Source organism: Rhinatrema bivittatum, chromosome 2, assembly GCF_901001135.1.
Source record: "Rhinatrema bivittatum chromosome 2, aRhiBiv1.1, whole genome shotgun sequence".
NCBI lineage: Eukaryota > Metazoa > Chordata > Amphibia > Gymnophiona > Rhinatrematidae > Rhinatrema > Rhinatrema bivittatum.
This window is the reverse complement of record NC_042616.1, coordinates 224,733,732-224,752,514: the sequence shown is the minus strand read 5'-3', so window position 1 is coordinate 224,752,514 and position 18,783 is coordinate 224,733,732. Positions and strand designations below refer to the sequence as shown.

Below are 18,783 nucleotides of genomic sequence, written 5' to 3'. Positions count from 1 at the left end.
ACACCCCCCCCCCCCCCCCAAGAGGGGCTGGGAACTGGTCAATGAGCTCGCAATGCTGGCAGAAAACCAGTGGCTTGGCTGTGGGGTCCGATCACAGATCCATTGTCGATCTGCTGCACCATCCCAATCCTACCTTCTGCTGGAGGCAGAAAATACTGGATTCCTGCTGGTAGCACCAGCTCCTAAGAAATGGCTGTGTATCACAGAGGAAAACAGTGTTGTCTGCCTCCATCTGCTGGGAAAAATAAATCACTTGTCAGGGCTGGACTGGTGTAGTAGGACAAGATGAAATAAGAATTTTGAAGTCAGAAAACTTAATACATCATCCCAATGCCAGCTTGGTTTCCTAATGTGGTGGTCCAGTAACGGTTAATCGTATAGTAGTCTTATCAGTGCTCTTGTATTATAGACCTCCTTTGTTTCTTCACTAATAGCACAATATTATCCACTACTGTCTTTATTTTTCCATCATTTACAGAATTATAATATTGCAAGAGGCATAAGTGCAGTACCTCAGATTATATTAAAACCTGAGCGGAAAACAGTGAACTGTTCTTTAACCTTGATTGTCCTGGCTGAATTGTTCTTAGCTGACCATCTTCTCAACCCAGACCAGTTCCCTGAGAATCACTAGAGAATCCTGACCTAGAGTCTAAAGCCTGCTGCTGCACATTGTTCTGTTGTGTGCTGCACACACGTGTTGCAATAGGAATTTTAGGCAGGGCTATGTTCAAAATTCGCATTATAAAAAAAAACAAAACATCATAACAAATGCTAAAAACTAACTAAATAAACATTGTAACTAGAACATTGTCTTCATTTACCTTAAACAGCAGCTCACATGTGTTTTTTGCACTGTAATATAGTTTCACTGTGCCCATCTCGAACCTGCTCTCTTTCCTTTCTCGGGCTGTGTGCAAATCAGCTACATGGAGCAGCATGGAAAACAAAGGGTTAATTCCTACACCACCTGCTATCAGCACCAGGTTTACAGGGGGCTCCCACGGCTGAGGATCAAAAAAGAAATCTCCTCCTATACGCAAAGCTACTTCTGAACCAAGATCACACTAAAAAAGAAGCAAGAGAGAAATTGTTTGAAATATATTTATTGAAAAAGCATAACAAGAAATACTGCATCTAAAGCATATCAACAATGGGTCTCATGGAAAATACAAAGAGGACGCATACACATACGTACACATTTGTGTTTTGTTATAAGAAGGACAGTGTAACAGTTCTCATGTCATAATACTGTAAAAGGAAAAACCAAATTCTTTGCAATTAATATAATTAAATCAAGTTGCAGAGGCACTATTCAGAAATTATTGTTAAAAGAGAAGCCCATTGGACTTTTTAAACACACAGCTCCTAGGTGGCCTTAATAAAGTCACTGAAGTTAGCCTTTATCTGTAATCTTTCAAATGAAGAATATCTCCTTATATCAATAGTATGGATTAAAAGGAGGATTTATAGATTTTTTAAAAAACATTTATTGTAAATGAAGACTTACCATTTAACGTAAGAGGCTGAGATTTTGGAATTCAGTGGTTTAAAAAATCTTTTTCTCTAATGTTTTTATGTGGTGCTGTATCAGTGAAAATCTGACTTTTAATATTACTCCCTGTATGAATGCCCTGCAGTGCCACTGCTCACTAGTCAGTAGGGAAATGCATTTATTTAAAATAAATAGGTAAAATATGGCAAAATGGGGCCATTTTCAGTTCATTATGAATGAAATGAGCCAAAAATAGTCTCTGATGAAAAACAAAAAGGCCTCTGATAGCACCAGGCCTCGGCCTAGTACTGTTGCAGGGGCCTAGTTTCAGTGCTCGGCCTGAGCCTAGCCCACACCTGATGCCAAGGTCTGGGCCCATATCCACTGGAAGGACGCACCACAGTGATGTTGCTGCAGCATATCTTTGCAGCAGAACGCATCATTTGAAGAGGATGTCTGACAGAAAAAGGCATCATTAGGCCTCGGCCTAGGCCCCAACGATGGAACCTGGCCTCAGGTCCAGATCTAGGCCCAGAGCTTGGGCCAGGAATTGGGCCTTGGGCACTGATCTGCCGGTGCCGGGGCCAGGGCCATAGCGATGGGGGACTTGGCCTCAGGCCTAATTCAAAATCCCAAACCCACAGGGCAAGTGAAATACCAGTTTCCATCATTGTAAAGCAGGTGGGTTCATGTTACTAACTATAGTTCCCCCCACAGTTCTCACTGCTATTATTATTTGGGTTTTGTATAGCACCTTATGTCAAAATAAGATAAAGTATTTTGCAATTGCAGCATCTCAGAAATGTACAACCAGCCAGTTACCAGGCGTGACTGCAAATAGTTTCATATTTTAGAAAGTAGAAAGAGAAATATTGTATCTGCTTACCAAAAATAAAAATTGTTAAAGGAAGCAAAAAGTTGTTGGGTGTACTGAATACCCTCATTAGGCTAATTGAGATTTTAAGATACAAATTTTCAGGGCTACTGAAGTTATTTCATCTAGTTCCAGATTATTAAGCCACCCAGCCCCATGTTTCAGTCTGTGGTTCAGCAAATCTCTATTTTGCTGTTCCTCCGATTATGCAATGTCAAGTTTTCTAGTAATTATCATGTTATTCTAATTCTCTTATTTTGGAATGCTAATCGAATATTCCACTGTAACAAAAAGGGGAAGGAACTCCTGATTGCTTTTGAAACTTATCCTTTATTTTGATGATGATTTTGCCATCACTCTCTTTCCTAGTTTGATTCTGCCCTAGAATAAAAGCCCATTTCCATTTCAGAACCTGAGTTGTAGCTTTCCCTTTGTCCAGAAGATAAAAAGTAGATTGTTCTGAAACCTTTTTCAATGCTGAGCAGTGTGCAAGCTACAGAGAATGACACCACAACTTTTCCCTTATCTTTCTGCTACATCTGCAAGATGCTATGCCATGGCCAAGCTGAGGAGTGAGAGACTGCTCTTTCAGTAGTGCTCTCTGTGCAAAGCTTCCTGCAGTGCTTTGCAAAACCACAAGAAAAGGCAGTGAAGTTAAAAGAAAAAAAAGCAGGTTTTGCAGCAATTCTATATATAGGCCATTTGTTTACCTTTGTATGAATCCAGTGAGCAGGAGGGTGCTCAGTGTATTTCACTGCTAATTCCAATATTCTCTCTCTTTGTAGAAGTCCTGGGCTAGAGCAGATTGAAAACCCCCCAACTTTTGGAACTCCTGGAATAAAGAAATCGACCCTGAGAACGAAAAGAAGTCAGTTTGGCACTGAACACAATTGAATACTGTAAACTGTTCTGGTCATACTGTCTAAGTTACAGTATGCTAACTGCAGCAGCCCTGACTGGAATCTGAAAAGGAAGAACTTCCATTTTAACAAGCTCTACTCAGCAATCTGCACATTAAACGGTAACTTTTAAAGCGGTGCACGAGTGGGTCGGCCCGTGCCCAGGGATGCGGCTATTTTATAACATACCTTTGTATATGCACGCATGTTATAAATCAGCCTGACTGTGCGCACCAAGTGCGCTCAATTCTAAGTGGATGCACGCCTGTGCGTGAAAATGCCGCTTCCCGCATAAGTGAGGGGGATTTTAAAAGGCACGTGCGCCGACGCCACTGCCAGTTTGTTCCCAGCTTGCCCATTTAAGGGACAGGACTTCCAAACCGCCCTAATTTAATAGCCTCCCCTTTCTCCTATTAGTCTCAACCTTTAAAATCCCGCTGATCTTAGATTTCTTTGTTTTATAACTTACACATCATCCATAGCAGAATTATTTATTTTAATTATTTTTATATATCGATATTCTTGGGACATCATACAGATTCACATAATTTAAATACAAAAAAGAGCAATAAAATATATCAATTAAAAGTATAAAATGATTACTTAGTACATAAAATACAACATCAATAAAATAAAACTATTAAACTAATCAAATGAAAAGGTAATAAAAAAGAAAGAAAACATTAAATTAGGCAGAGACAAAAATATGTCAGAGGGAGAAATCGATATTTCAAATGTGCTCAACTAAATGCCTGCTGAAATAACAAAGTTTTTAGTTTCTTCTTAAATATCTGAAAGTTACACTCAAGCCATAAGTCAGGTGGTAAGGAGTTCCATAATTTTGGACCTGCTAAAGACAAGGTTCTCTCTCTTATACTATTTAATTGGGCTAATCTGGGAGATGGTATTGAAAGTAAACCAATATTAGCAGAACGCAAATTCTGTTGTGGTGTATGAAAATGAAGTGCTGTGCTGAACCATTCAACACTGTCATTAAAAAGCGTTTTGTGGATCAAGGATAAAACTTTAAATTGGGTTCTATAAGTGATCGGTAGCCAATGCAAGTCTTAAACTCTTGCAGCTGCATTTTGGAGCAGTTGGAGGGGCCTGATAGTAGTTAGTGGAAGGCCTAGCAAAAGAGCATTACAATAGTCCACTTTTGAGAAGACTAAAGCTTGTAAAACTGTTCTAAAATCTGGGGTATAAGTATGGTTTTAATTTCTTTAAAGTTATGCGGCAGGAGACTCTGGTACGTGCCAGTGCGCCTATTTATTTGTAAACTTCATGGTTAAATCCAGGAATGCTTAAGTCCAGCCATGCCCCTTTTTGGAAAATTTTCATGTGTGTGTGTGTGTGTGTGTGTGTTTGGCATGTACTGGCCCAACATATTTGTGCATCCCCTAATTTCGGTGTGAGTCGGGCTTTTAAAATTCACCTGGGGCTGCACCAGGACATTACCTCTGAGACTTTGTACAGTTACTAAAGAGGGTAATTTTCAAAGGAATTTCCATGGGGAAAATAGTACTTTTCCAGCAAAAATTCTGCCCACGAATTAGCAGCTGAAATTGTATGGCTAATTCTGTAGGGTTAATTTTCAAAAGAGAAAGGATGCACGCACTTTTGCGTGTATTTGATTTAAAATTGGTGTAACTTGGCTGTTATACACCCAAATTACACCAATTTTCCTATGAGCCCGATTTTCAAAAGTACTTACAAGCTTAAAACTGGGTTTCACATGTGTAAATGCACTTTACCCAAGAAAGTTGGCTTTTTAACATGGGCAAACAGCTTTTGAAAATTGCTGCATTAGAATGTTTACATTTACTGCATAACTCCTTTGAAAATTCACCTGTGAGTGCGTAAAACGTACACACATACACAGTAACCAAAGCTCCATTTCATTTTGTTCTGAGACTCCAAAAAGTACAAAGAGGTTTCTTAGGTAACCAATGCCACAGTGATGAGGATTAACCCTGCTGCATACTTAGCTTTAGTTTAAGAGAGAACTGCCTCAAAACCACAAAACTAGAACAGCTGCACGGTTGAGAAAATGTTTGTGAACTCCCTAAGATGGAGTAGCACAATTTATACTAAAAATATGATTAGATCCTAATTTAAACCCTGATAAGAGAGAAAGAACCCCAATGAATAAATAATTCAGACAAAAAGGATATTTTTTGATAATTTATTCAACAAAAAGATTCAACAATAAGTAGTGTATGAAAAAAGTATGTAAATCCTTCATTCAGTAACTGGTGGCACCTCCTTCAGCAGCAAGAACTTCAGCTAAGTTTTCTGGTAAGTGTTGATCAGCCTCTCATATCACCCATGAGGAATTTTGGTCCAGTTTTTTTTTGTTTTTTTTTATTTAAAGTTTATTAGAGTTTTTACAAATTATAAAAAATGCAAAAAATCAAAGAAATACAATTGCATATAGCACAATTAAATCAGGAACCAGTTTACAAAGACATTCACTCTCTATATGTCAAAATTATAGTCCACTAATTGGGAGGATACCAACAAGTAATACATAAACAATATAGGAAATTGTAATTCAATAATTACATTAGCTGGATCTATTATATCTATACAACTACTTATATCTCAACCAGCTTCTTTATCAACCAAGAACGTTTCCAGGTGTGACGGATCCTGAAAAATAAATCTATTCTTTTGATATTCTATAAGGCATTTACAGGGGAACCTCAAAAAATAAGTGGCCCCCAAGGACAATACTCTAGGTTTCAATAAAAGGAATTGCTTCCTCCTGTATTGAGTGGATCGAGAGACATCTGGAAACACTTGGACCTTATAACCGCAAAATAGATGTTCCCTATTTCTAAAGTATTTCTGAAGAATATTAATTTTATCTTTCTCTCTGCAGAAAGTAACTAATAACGTAGCTCTCTGCGGAATATCATCAACAGATGACTCCAGGAAGGAGGTTAAATTGGGGGACGCTTACTGGACACTGTCCATTCCTTCCTCTCCTTCCTGTCTCTTAATTCTTGAGCTCAAAACATAATAACTTTGAGATAGATTGATCGTCTACATTTAATATAGACAAATTTTCAATTAAGTATTTTTTCAACAATTCAGTAGCAGAGAGAAGCCTAGTCATGGGAAAGTTCAAAAACCTAAGGTTTCTGGCCTTATTCTCATTCTCTAGGCTCTCTATCTGCCTAAGATTAACTAGGCTATCCTTAATAAAGGAAGCATGTACTGTCTGTAAAGATGTTATCTGCACAGTATTAGTCTTTCCTACTTCCTCTACTTGTTTTAAACGATTGTCATGTGTCTGCAATACATTTTTCATTTCCATATTTCCTTTATTAGTTTGATCCATAAAGCCAGTCATTTTCTGCAGGTCATTGATAGCTTTCCATACATCAACCAGAGTCACTGACTGTGGGTCTATGATTGCTGGACTAATACCCTGTAGTCCAGTCACATCACCAGGTCTCCCCACACTCTCTTCCCCTACCATTGTGGGTTGTATATTAACGTTATTCATGTCTACCGCTTCCAGTTGTGATTCAATAGGGACATTAGCTTCCAACAATGATTGAGATTGCAGTTGTTGGCAAGGGCTATCTGAAGCACCCGATGAAAAGGATATATCAGGAATCATATTGCGGGCTGTTTGACTTACCCGCCTTACATGCTGATCCATCGGGCCTCTTGCCTCTATAGACGCCGGAGAAGATGACCAAATTTTCGGCTTCCTTTTCCTACCCATAAAGTGGGAGAAAGTCACAAATAAACTTGCAGACATTTTTTTTCCAAGGGGCGCGCCCCTTTGGCGCGCGGCTTCGGCTGCGCGCCGCTGCAGCTCACCTTTATCCCGGCATTTGGGCCCTCCTTGATGTCGTCAGTTCGGGGGCGTGGCTTTGGGGCGTTTCACGGAGACAGCTCACCAGGTGGAATCGGTGCTCCAGAATCAACCCTCCTTTGCCAACCTCTCGGACGAGAGGTCCCCAGCTGTAAATCCTCCGGGGTATCGCCGCTGCAGCTCGCCTTTATCCCGGCGTTTGGGCCCTCCTTGATGTCGTCAGTTCGGGGGCGTGGCTTCGGGGCAGTTACGAAGACAGCTCACCAGGTGGAATCGGTGCTCCAGAATCAACCCTCCTTTGCCATCCTCTCGGACGAGAGGTCCCCAGCTGTAAATCCTCCGGGGTCCAGTTTTTAATACAGAACTGTTTCAATTCTGTGAAATTTTATGGCTTTCTTTAATGAGCAATTCGCTTTAGTTCTTACCATGACATTTCAATAAAAAGTAGGATGGGACTTTGACTTGGCCAATCCAAAACATGAAATCTCTTCTTCAGCCATTCTATAGCAGATTTGAATGTTTAGAGTTGTTGTTTTGCTGCATGGCCCGTTTTCAACTCAGCTTCAGTTCACTAACAGATAGCCTGATATTATCCTCTAGAAGTTTCTTATATATAGCTGAATTAATGATTCCATCAACGACGTTAAGCCATCTAGGTCCCGATGTAACAAAACAGCCCCATACCATGATACTTCTACTACCAAACTTGACATATGGCATGAGGGTCTTGTTTCGCAAGAGAGTGTTTGGGTTTCAAACATTTGTTTTTTGTACCTGAAAAGTTATATTTGTATCCCATCCGTCCAGAGAATATAACTCCAGAAGTCTTGTGGCTCAGCCAGATACTTTTGGTGAACCTGAAGTGGGCAGCAATGTTCTTTTTAGAGAGCAAAGGTTTCTTCCTAGCTCTCCTCCCATGAACACCATTCCCATTCATTCTTTCCCCTGATGGTCCATGCGTGGACCCTCACACATTAGCCACAGTGAGAAAAGCCTGCAGATCTTTAGATGCTTGTCTGGCTTCTTTGTGATTTTGTGGATGATTTTCCGGTTTGCTCTTGGTAGGGTGACCGCTCTTGGATACAGTAACTAGCATTTAACTTGTCCCAACTGTAGACTGACAATGAATGGTTGGAACCCAAAATGTTTAGAAACAGTCTTGTAACCCTGTCCATTCAGACAAGCATCAACTACTCTTTTTCGTAGCCCTTCTGAAATTTCTTCTGACTGTGGAATGATGAGCTCCCACAAAAACTTTTATAGTGAAGACCAAACTCAAAATCTTCTGTGCCTTTATACAGGACAGGATGCCCAAACTCAATTATATAGATTTACTCTGCAGGAGTAAATCTAATTTACTTGTTACCCAATTATTTAAGCACCTGATTCTAATTATCCAATTAATTGTGCTAAAGAAACTAGAGATTCAGTTAAACTTTCACACACACTGATTCTGAAATATATTACTGTTCCTACTTTGTACAGTATTGTGTCTCAAGAAACATGGACTTGTTTAATTTATACCCCTTTTACTGCATAGAAAAAGACTGGTTTCAATTAATAAGGGTATTGTGGTAATAACTTGAAATTTTTGTTATTATACTTAGGTTTCACAATCTTTTTCTTTGCTCCATAGTCTGAAATTTCCCAGCTACAAAATATTGCCAGTCTACAGGGAAATGCAGGCAGAGGGAGTGTAATTTGCAAACAGCCTTCATTGGCTAAATTCCATGGGTACATTTTCCTGCAGACTTTGACCAGAATTTTTGAAGCAGATTTATGCGCACGAATCAAGCTTTGAAAATTCATGGGTGTGCGTAGAATCCTCTGTGCCATATACACACTGCTTCTGGGACTGATGATTAAAACCCTATAACCCATAATAGCAACAGTTAAAAGATAAGTTCAACTCAGTGTTCAATTTACCCAAATTCATTTTGGCTTCTGGAGGGCAAACAGCAGGAAATATTCTGGTTCTGCCAACTAGCAACAGTTTTAAAAAGGAGAGACATGAGATAGTGGTCATAAAAGGCAACATTTGTCATGGCTTGAAAAAAAAAATATTCGAAGCATTCAGGAGGAGACACTACAAAGGTTACATTATCATCCTCCATGCCGAACATCTATTCACCAAAATCATATGGTCCCTTTACTCACCTTTTAGAAACCTCAATGCAAATCTATTTACTCTTGCCTGAGATGGGTATAATTGTGGCCTGTATCACTGTTATAACTACAAAGCTTTCAATGAAAGCAAATGTTTAAAAATTTCATTTTTTTAAAAACAGGAAAAGTAGCTAGAATGAACCCTCTTCTCTTATTCTATTACACACACCCCCACTCACAAAGAAGATTTTATTTTTAACAGCCTTCCCCTATTGTTAAACACTGCCTAAAGTTCCCATGCAAAAGGTACATTTAAGGAACCAGTGCCACTCTTCCCCACAGGGGGTGACAATTCTTACCTTTTAAAAACAATTTTGGTATACCTTCATACCTATGCTACCTTACACAGCATTCACATCATTTCTTACCCTAACTTATGCCTCTTTCCTTGTATTTATGCCTATACTTACTTCTCTCAAACAAGTCACATGCTTTATACATGTATGTAATCACTTTCTCACATATATGCCCATCATCTTTTCTATCAAATACACCTTTGGAAAAGGGCTCCCTAGGGCTGCATGGATAAAATCAGAGACTCTATTGGCATTATAGAAAGACTACACTAGCACTATTATATACAGCAATTCTAATTATATCACTATGACATACAACCATCTACCACATGAGCTAATATATACATATCACTCATACCCCTCAAATTATATTCCTTACCTATATGCTCTCTGCCATACTTAGTATTTGTATGCAGTGTACTCAGGTGCTAATACAAGAAATAAAATAGAAAATACTTAGAGGAAAACAAAACCACTTAAACAAAAACATGGTTGCAGTTTCTTAATAGTCATAGGGGGTATGGTGTGTGTGTGTGTGTGTTTGTAATGTTCCTTGCCCTGCACATTCCCAGGTTGCAGAGTGCTGAGGATCCCTGTGTTTTGTCAGGTAGATGAGCTCCTCTTTCCTCATTTTCTTATGCTTCCTCTGCTAGGTGTCAAAACATTCTGTCCTCAGAGTAGAAGAGTAGAGACAGAAACTCCAGGAGTATTAAAAGGCAGACGCGTTCTTCTGTGAGGTGCAGTGCCACTGCTATGTCAATGAGACCAGGCAGGGCAAAGGAGATGAGGCACTTCAGTTTCATCTTTTGGATTTTTTGCACAAACAATGTGAGTCTTCTCTACTTTCTACATTTCATTAGAAGAGTGGTTTTCCCTCTTTTTCTCCACCCCCCCCCCCCTTTGACTCTTATCGACTTGGGCCACATAAATGTGTTGAGTGAAATCAGAGTATGTCTTTTTGACATCTTGCTGCTTAAACGTCAAGCTGACATCAGGGCAGGATCATGGCCAATTACAGGTGCTGGTATCATCAAGGAGCAACTTTGCAGATACAAAAAGGGACAATGAAAGGAAGAGGTACTGTAAGGAAGCTAATAACGCATAATGCGATTCTAAGCAGGGCCTGATCTAAAAACTCATGGAAAGGGAATGTGTTCACCTTTTATGAAATATGAAGGGCCTCAGTGCTATGTTTTCTTTTTAATATAGAAGACTGACTTTTGTTTTTTGCTTAATCTCTTTCTGCCAAAAATGATTCCAGTTCCTAAACTTGGGTAAATCAAACCCAGAATGCAAAAGAAACAGAAATTACATTTAAAATGCTAAACTGTAGCACCCTCTTGTGACAGACATATGAAAGAGCTTTCAGTAGCATTTCAGTATGATCTGTATGTTATTCAAAATAGATAAAGGTTGCTCTTTTTTCCAAGATCTTAGTAGAAGTGTGTTCACTGGCTCAGAATACAGATGCTACTTGAGAACACAGAGGAGGTAATTTTCAAAAGGATTTACATGCATAAAAGTAGCATATCGTAGCAATTTTCAGAAGCTTAAGATGCACTTACACGTGTAAAACCTATTGACAATTCAATAGTATATATCACAGCAATTTTCAAAAGACTACTTATGCATGTAAAATGCATTTACATGCATAAACCCAGCTGTTAAGCATGCAAATCCTTTAGAAAAATTACCCCCCCCCCCCCAGTCTAGCACTTTAAATGCATAAACATGTAACAGAAAAAAATATTTTTGACTTATGACAAGGCAGCTGACGAAGTTAAGTAAATTGAAAAATCCATAGGAAATAATGTACAGCAAAGTATAAGCCACAATACTTCCTGCATTGGGAGAAGACGGTGTTCCTTGATGAAAACTGTAAACTCAAGTTCTCCATACATGAGATCTTGAAGACAAACACTTCAGCATTTAAAAATCATTTATATCAGTAAAGAGCTATTACATTACAGCTTCAATGGCCTATGTGCCTGTATACAGTTTACAGAGTCAGTTCTTGCAGAGCCCATGAACTAGGCTTCAAGGTTTATGAATTTAGAATTGGAATTGAACATGTTTCTTTCAATAGAGGAAACTAATAGAAAAACTAGGAAACACTTACATTTCCCCCTCTTTATATATATTTATATCACAAGTAACTCCCTGCTACCAAACTATAGATATAAAACATGGCTGCATGTAAAGAGAGTTCATAATGGATATCCAGACACAGATTGTATTACCTTTGCTGAATTCTTAAAAAAAAAAAAAAAAAGTGTCCATATAGATAGACATAGCTTCATGGAGAAGAGTCAACATGGTTTTAGCAAGGGAAAGTCTTGTCTTACCAAACGTTTAGAATTTTTTGAAGGTATAAACAAACATGTAGATAAAGGTAAGCTGGTTGATATAATGTATTTGGATTTTCAGAAGGCATTTCACAAAGTCCCCTTTGAAAGACTCATCAGGAAATTACCAAGTCATGGGATATGAGGCAGTGTTTTATTGCCGGTGGTAACTGGTTAAAAGGCCAGAAACAGAGGGTAAGACTAAATCAGGAGTGGCCAATTCTGGTCCTCAAGAACCAAACACACTACATGCACTACCTCCATTGTATGCAAATCTATCTCATGCATATTCATTGTGGATATCCTGAAAACCTGGCTTGTTTGTGGCTCTTGATGACCGGGATTGGCCATCCCTGGATTAAATAGTCAGTTTTCCAAATGGAGAAAGGTAGTTAATGGAGTCCCACAAGGATCTGTACTGGGACCTGTGTTTAACATTCATAAATGATCTGGAAAAGGGAACCACAAGTGAGGTGATCAAATTTTCAGATGACACAAAATTATTCTAAGTTGTTAAAACAACAATAAATTGTGAGGAACTAGGAGACTGGGCAATTGAATGGCAATAGAAATTAATGTAGAAAAGTGCGAAGTGATGCACACAGGAAAAAATAATCCTATCTATCGATGCTGAATTCTGTAAAGGAAGTCACTTCCCAGGAAAAGGATCTTGGAGTCCTTCTAGACAATAGATTGAAATACTCAGAACAGTGCATGGCAGCAGTCAAAAAAAGCAAATAGAATTTTAGGAATGATCTGAAAAGGAATAGAGAATAAAACAGAAGACTTCATATAGCCTCTATAGAGTCATGGTGCAACTGCACCTTGAGTATTGTGTGTAGTTCTGATCGCCCCATCTCAAGAAAGATATAGCGGAACTAGAAAAGGTGCAGAGGAGAGCAACAAAAATGATAAAGGGAATGGAACATTTTTCAGGTGATGAGAGGCTACGCAGGCTAGAACTCTCCAGCTTGGAAAAGAGATGGTTGAGGGGGGGACATGATAAAAGTTTATAAAATCATGAGTGGGCTGGAATAGATAAGTAAAGGATGGTTATATACTCTTTCAAATAATACTAAAACAAAAGGGACACTCCATGAAACTAACAACCTGCAGATTCATAACAAATGGTAGAAATTACTGTTTTATTCAGTGCACCATCAAGCTGTGGAATCTTTTGACAGAGGATGTGGTCAAGGTGACTAGGATAGCAGGGTTTAAAAGAGGTTTGGATAAGTTCCTGGAGGAAAAATCCATAACACATTAATAACCAGGTAAATTAAAGAAAGCTATTGATATCCCTGGAAGTGAGTAACATGAAATAGATCTACTTTGTGGGATCTGTCATGCACTTGCAACCTGGAATGGCCACTGGGCTCGATGAACTTTGCTCTGACTTAGCACGGCAATTCCTATGTTCTTATGAGTACGGGCAGCAGTTGGTATAATTAGCACAAGGCAAAGCCGAAAGCTAATCAAATAATTCCTTCCCACAAACAGGCCGATACAGTACAGTGGAGTGCACTGTTAGCTCGTGTTTGACACGCTATTTTTACCCCTTATACAGTAAGGGGTAATAGCGCGTTGAAAACGCGCTGTCAACCCCCCCTGAATCTAATAGCGCCCGCAACATGCAAATGCATGTTGATGGCCCTATCTGTTATTCCTGCGTGATACAGAAAGTAAAATGTGCAGCCAAGCTGCACATTTTAATTTCTGCTGGCACTGGGAAAGTGTACAGAAAAGCAGAAAAACTGCTTTTCTGTACACCCTCTGACTTAATATCATAGCGATATTAAGTCGGAGGCCCCAAAAATAAAAAAAAAATTTTAAATGTGCCTGCGGCCCGCGGGTCGGAAGACGGACGCTCAATTATGCTGGCGTCCGTTTTCCGAACCCGTGGCTGTCAGCGGGCTCAAGAACAGACGCCGGAAAAATTGAGTGTCGGCTGTCAAACCCACTGACAAGGACCATTTCACCAGAGATTGACCCTACAAGGGAGATGAGACAATGGACATTAATGCTGTGACCCCACATTTATGTAATTTCGTGGATGTCTCCAGCCAAGGACTATGGAACTCAGAGTGTGAAAATGCTTAATTGAAGAGAGTGGGTAAAGCAAGTCCAGTTTGACTACAATCATATAGAAACCCTGGTATGCATTCATTGACAACTTCCACGGGCCAGGGACAACTGAAGACCCTGGAAAGCCAAGACAAAATTAAGGTGGGAGTTCTTCCCTGACTACCCTATCCCATGATCATAGGACAGGACTGTCCAAACTTCAAGAGTCTCTGCAACCAGCTTACAACAGGTTCGTCCAGCCACAATCATGAAGAGTTGGACTTTCCAGAACTTTCCCTTGAAGGACCCTGATCTCTTTCTTAAAGACTCTAAGACTTCTTAGTCCCAGAGGCAATGCAGACAGAACAAATACACCTATGTTGCTAATTTAGAGGCAGTCAGGGATGAGAGTTCAGAGTCGGGGGAAGAACAATTACCCACCCAGAATGTCTTACCCGGCCCTTTTGGGTGGGAAAATAGGGGTGATCCTGGTAGCTTTAGTGGGCCCTGAGAGAGGATGAATCTTTTAAGTGGGCCTAGGGGCATATACAAAGAGTGGATGGAAAGGTAGTCCCTGGGGATGTACTTTACCGAATCACAAGTGTGGAAAGGGAAGTGACAGAATAACTCCAAGTTCCCAAACCCTATCATCACAGGGACATGCAATTAACACACAGCCACATTCTCTAGGGAGTCACCTGGGGGAGGAAACAAAATGGGAAAAGATAGTGGCACAATTCTTTTGGCCAGACTTATATAAACAAATGCAGCCCTACCTGCCAACTCCCAAAGCATGTGGTGGTACGGATGGCATCTCTCATACCAATGCCCATAATAGAGACCCTTTTTGGAAGGGTAGGCATAGATATTATGAGGCCACTAAAGAGTTCAATTGAGGAAGTAAGTACATTCTCATCATATTGGACTATGCCACAAGAAATACGAAGGCAGTGCTACTACGGAATATGAAGACCCCGATGGTGGCAACTGCCCTAAATGGAGGTTTTTTCACGACTTGGGCTGCTCAAGGAGATCCTAAGATCAGGATACCCCTTTCATCTACAAGATAATGAAACAACACTGCACCTTACTCAAGGAACAATCTCTGCATACCTCAGTGTATCACTCACAGACCAATGGCTTGATTGAGCACTTCAATCAGACGCTCAAACAAATGAAGAAATTTGTGGATGAAAACGGGAAAAACTGGGACATATTACTATCCTATGTGCTGTTCACAATCCGCAAAGTACCACAGAGCTTAATGGGCTTTTCCCCTTTTGAGTTACAACATGGGAGGAAACAGAGAGGAATCCCAGACATAACTCCTGAAACTTGGGAGGATGAAGCAAACCCGAGCATTTCCATATTGATTTCATGCTCCAAGTGGAAGATTGCCTAAAAAGGCTGGGGAGGCAGGAAAAGACTCAGAGTTCCCAAGACCAAGCTTACAATCGTCCCATGGTCCAACGAGTATTCCAGCCAGGAGACTGCATTCTTGTTCTCCTTCCATCTTCAGAAAGCAAGCGTTTAGCCTATTGGCAAGGACACTATGAAGTTTCGGGGAAAATGGGCCCATGAATTACAAAATAGTTCAGCCAGATAAATGAAAGAAAACTCAAATATACCAGATAAACCTCCTGAAGAAGTAGGTTACATAAAAGTGTGGAGTGGTACAAGAGAGAGAGTTTGGTTCAGAGGTCAGATCTGAAGTAGACTGAGCTCATGTTCCTTTCAGAGAACAGCTGTCCACTACACAGACAGCTGACTTAAAGCAGCTGGTAGAGAAAAACAAGGAGATCTTCTTGAACTTGCTCAGTTGTACCCACCTAGTGCAACATGACATCATTATGCCTCCTGGAGTTGTGGTATGGCAATGACCCTATCGGATTCCTGAGGCCAGGCACCCTGTCATTGAGACAGAAGAGGAGGAGATGCTCCAGTTCGAGGTAAAAGAGGAGACTAACAGTGACTGGTCATCACCCATAGTATTGGTGCCGAAGCCAGATGGCAGCATAAGGTTCTGTATCTTGAAAAGGTCAACGAGGTCTCAAAACTCGATACGTATCCAATGTCATGAGTGTATGAATTGAGTGAATGTCGGGTTTGGCCCAGTTCATCTCTACCCTGGACCTTACCAAAGGGTATTGGCAGGTACCCCTCAAGCCAACAGCAAAAGAGAAGACTGCATTCATGATGCTGAGGGACTATTCCAGTTCACCATCCTCCCTTTTTGACTTCATGGCAGCCCCGCAATGTTTCAACAATTGGTTGACTGCTTGCTCTGCCCAAATCAAGGCTATGCAGCCACCTACTTGGATGACACTGTGGTGTACAGACCCGTCTGGAAGTCACACCTTAGCCAATCAGGCCATCCTAAACAGTCTGAAGAAAGCAGGACTAATGGCTAACCCAAAAAAGTGCTTTCTGGAGGACAGGAAGTCCAATATCTTGGCTACATCCTGAAGAAGGACAAGGTCCATCCACAGACCAGGAAAACAGAGGCGATCACTCTGGTGCCAGTCCACAAACAAAAGTGAAGGTGAGAATGTTCCTAGGCATTACAAAATACTACAGAAGGTTTATTCCCAACTAATCAGAGAAAGCAGAGCCTCTCACAAGGCTATTAGTAAAGAAAGCACCAGAGAAGGTCCAGTGGTTAGAGGAAGCAGAGAAGGCCTTCAGGGCCCTGAAAGAGGTGATATGTTCTGAACCAGTCCTGATAAGCCTGGTCTTCACTGAACCCTTCATGGTGCAGACAGATGCCTCAGAAGTCTTAATTCAAGAACATCCAGTGGCATACATTAACTGGAAGTTGATGCCCGAGAAAGGTGGTACTCAGTGGAAGAGGCCTTGGCGTCAAGTAGGCCTTAGAGGCCTTGCACTATTACCTGCTGGAACAGGTAATAGTGCATCCATATAAGCAGTTGGTGGTCCACTCATAATGGACCACCAACCGCTTCCATGGATGAATAGGAACAGGTAGTTGAAGCGAGAGGGATGAGATGGATCCTGCCCTACAGTCCTTCAACTACAAGATCCAACATAAGGAAGGAAGGGAGAATGCCAATGCAGATTTCCTGCCAAGAGAGATGTCCCTTGTATAGGCAGAAGCTCATCCTGGCAAGACTGAGCTGAGAAGGGTATATGAGGGAGGATACTGGAAACTCCCTCAAACTATCTTAAGGGACTGGCCACAGAAATCTGGTCAGGTCTTCCTTAAGGACTAGCCCCATAAGGGTTTCTGGGCCCAGGGAGGATCCCTTCAGCCTAACATAAGTTGGCAGGGCCCAGAAGGGTTAGTGAGGCCCCAGGACCAGGCAGGAACCAGGAATATACTAAGACCTGCTATGTGATACAGAGTACTTGTGAGATACCTGAACTGCAAGATGAAATGCCTAATGTGTCTGTTTTGTTTTGCACTGTAAATAAGCCTTTTTCCTCCTGCTGGTTCTACAGCATTTCTAGTCTTGGTCAGCCTGGGGATGAGCATTTTGATTCAGGAATCAAATCCAGGTCTCCCACAAGGCAGTGTACAGCACTTGCCTCTGACAAACTAGCTTCAGTTTAAAACATTTCAATGCTATTAAAATCCTGGAATTCTCCTGTTCCCTTGGGAGCAGACCTGTTTAGAAAAAGTCAAATTATGTCCCACAAAGTGGAATTTGACATGTTATACAATCACCAGATTCTATTTTTTACATTAAAGCCAATTTGGTACAATTATATCCCATGCTGAGGTCCCCTGCAATTCTTCTGCTGATATGATGGGCCTTGGTGGTACAGTAGACAAGTTGAAAGACTTATTAAAAAAAAATGGGACAATGAAAGCAGCACCATTTTTTAGCAATACCTGCTGAGCATCACTATTTGCCATGTGCGTTTTTTGAAAGATTATACAGAATGCCGAGGACTGTTTTCTATTAAAACAAAAAATGAAGCATGGACAGTCCTTCAGCCAAGTCTACAAACCACAGCTCTTGCAAGTAAATGAAGCCATCTACATTATATCAGATATGACTGTTTAGTACAGGGAAAATATTTGCACACCTTTGCATATAATTAGCTGCATTTTGTATAGTACATGGTTCAGCTGAATCTCCTGTGGCTATCCTGGGATTCCAACTAACCCTTTTGGCAGCTGCTTGAACTCACTGATCCTCCCTTAGGGAAAAAAAGAGAATAGCAAATGCTAGGAATTTCGGAAATACAGAGAAGCCTTTGTAAAAGTAAAGAGGAACAGAACAACTACTTTGAAACATTCAATAAATAAAATAGAAAGCATTGGATCTCATTCATATACATTCTGGTGAAAACATTAGCTTTAATCACATTGCATGGGAAATGATCTCCTTCCGCTAAGGAGCTCCAACACACAGACAATGGTACATCTGAAAACACTGTGGCAAAAAAAAACAAACGCATTTTCATATTTTCAAAAAACTTTGATATATTCATCTCATGAAAAAAAAAAAAAAAAAAAGATGAAACATCAAATTGATTCAAACATTTAATTCCAGCAACCAGCATGATACCAGATCTGTATCAAAAACCCATTGAGAGGAGACTTAAGGATCTAAATATATATATCCCAGAGCAGAAGAGACAGGAGGATATGACAAACATTCATACACCTGAAAGGTATTACCAATGCACAAAGGGTAAACCTTTTTCAAAGAAACATAAGTTGTAGAACTAGGAGTCATGACATTAAACCCCAAAGGAGTAGACTCAGAAACATCAGCAAACATTTTTTCACAGAAAAGGTAATGAATGTGTGGAACACTCTTTGGGAGCAGGTGGTGAAGACTA

General features: G+C 40.3%; 1 protein-coding gene across 7 annotated transcripts in view; it reads right to left on the bottom strand.

The window, feature by feature from the left end:
• The window catches only part of OXNAD1 (oxidoreductase NAD binding domain containing 1), a 99,912-nt gene that overhangs the window by 31,278 nt on the left and 49,851 nt on the right, over positions 1 to 18,783 (bottom strand). For all 7 annotated transcript variants that reach the window (XR_003854549.1, XM_029589237.1, XM_029589238.1 and 4 more), the window contains 2 exons: positions 3,080 to 3,221; positions 825 to 1,067 (listed from right to left, as the gene is read on the bottom strand). Coding sequence is in view for 6 of the 7 variants with exons in the window: in XM_029589237.1 (XP_029445097.1) it covers positions 825 to 1,067; positions 3,080 to 3,221 (385 nt within the window). In the remaining variant the exon portion in view is untranslated. The remainder of the gene's footprint in view (positions 1 to 824; positions 1,068 to 3,079; positions 3,222 to 18,783) is intronic.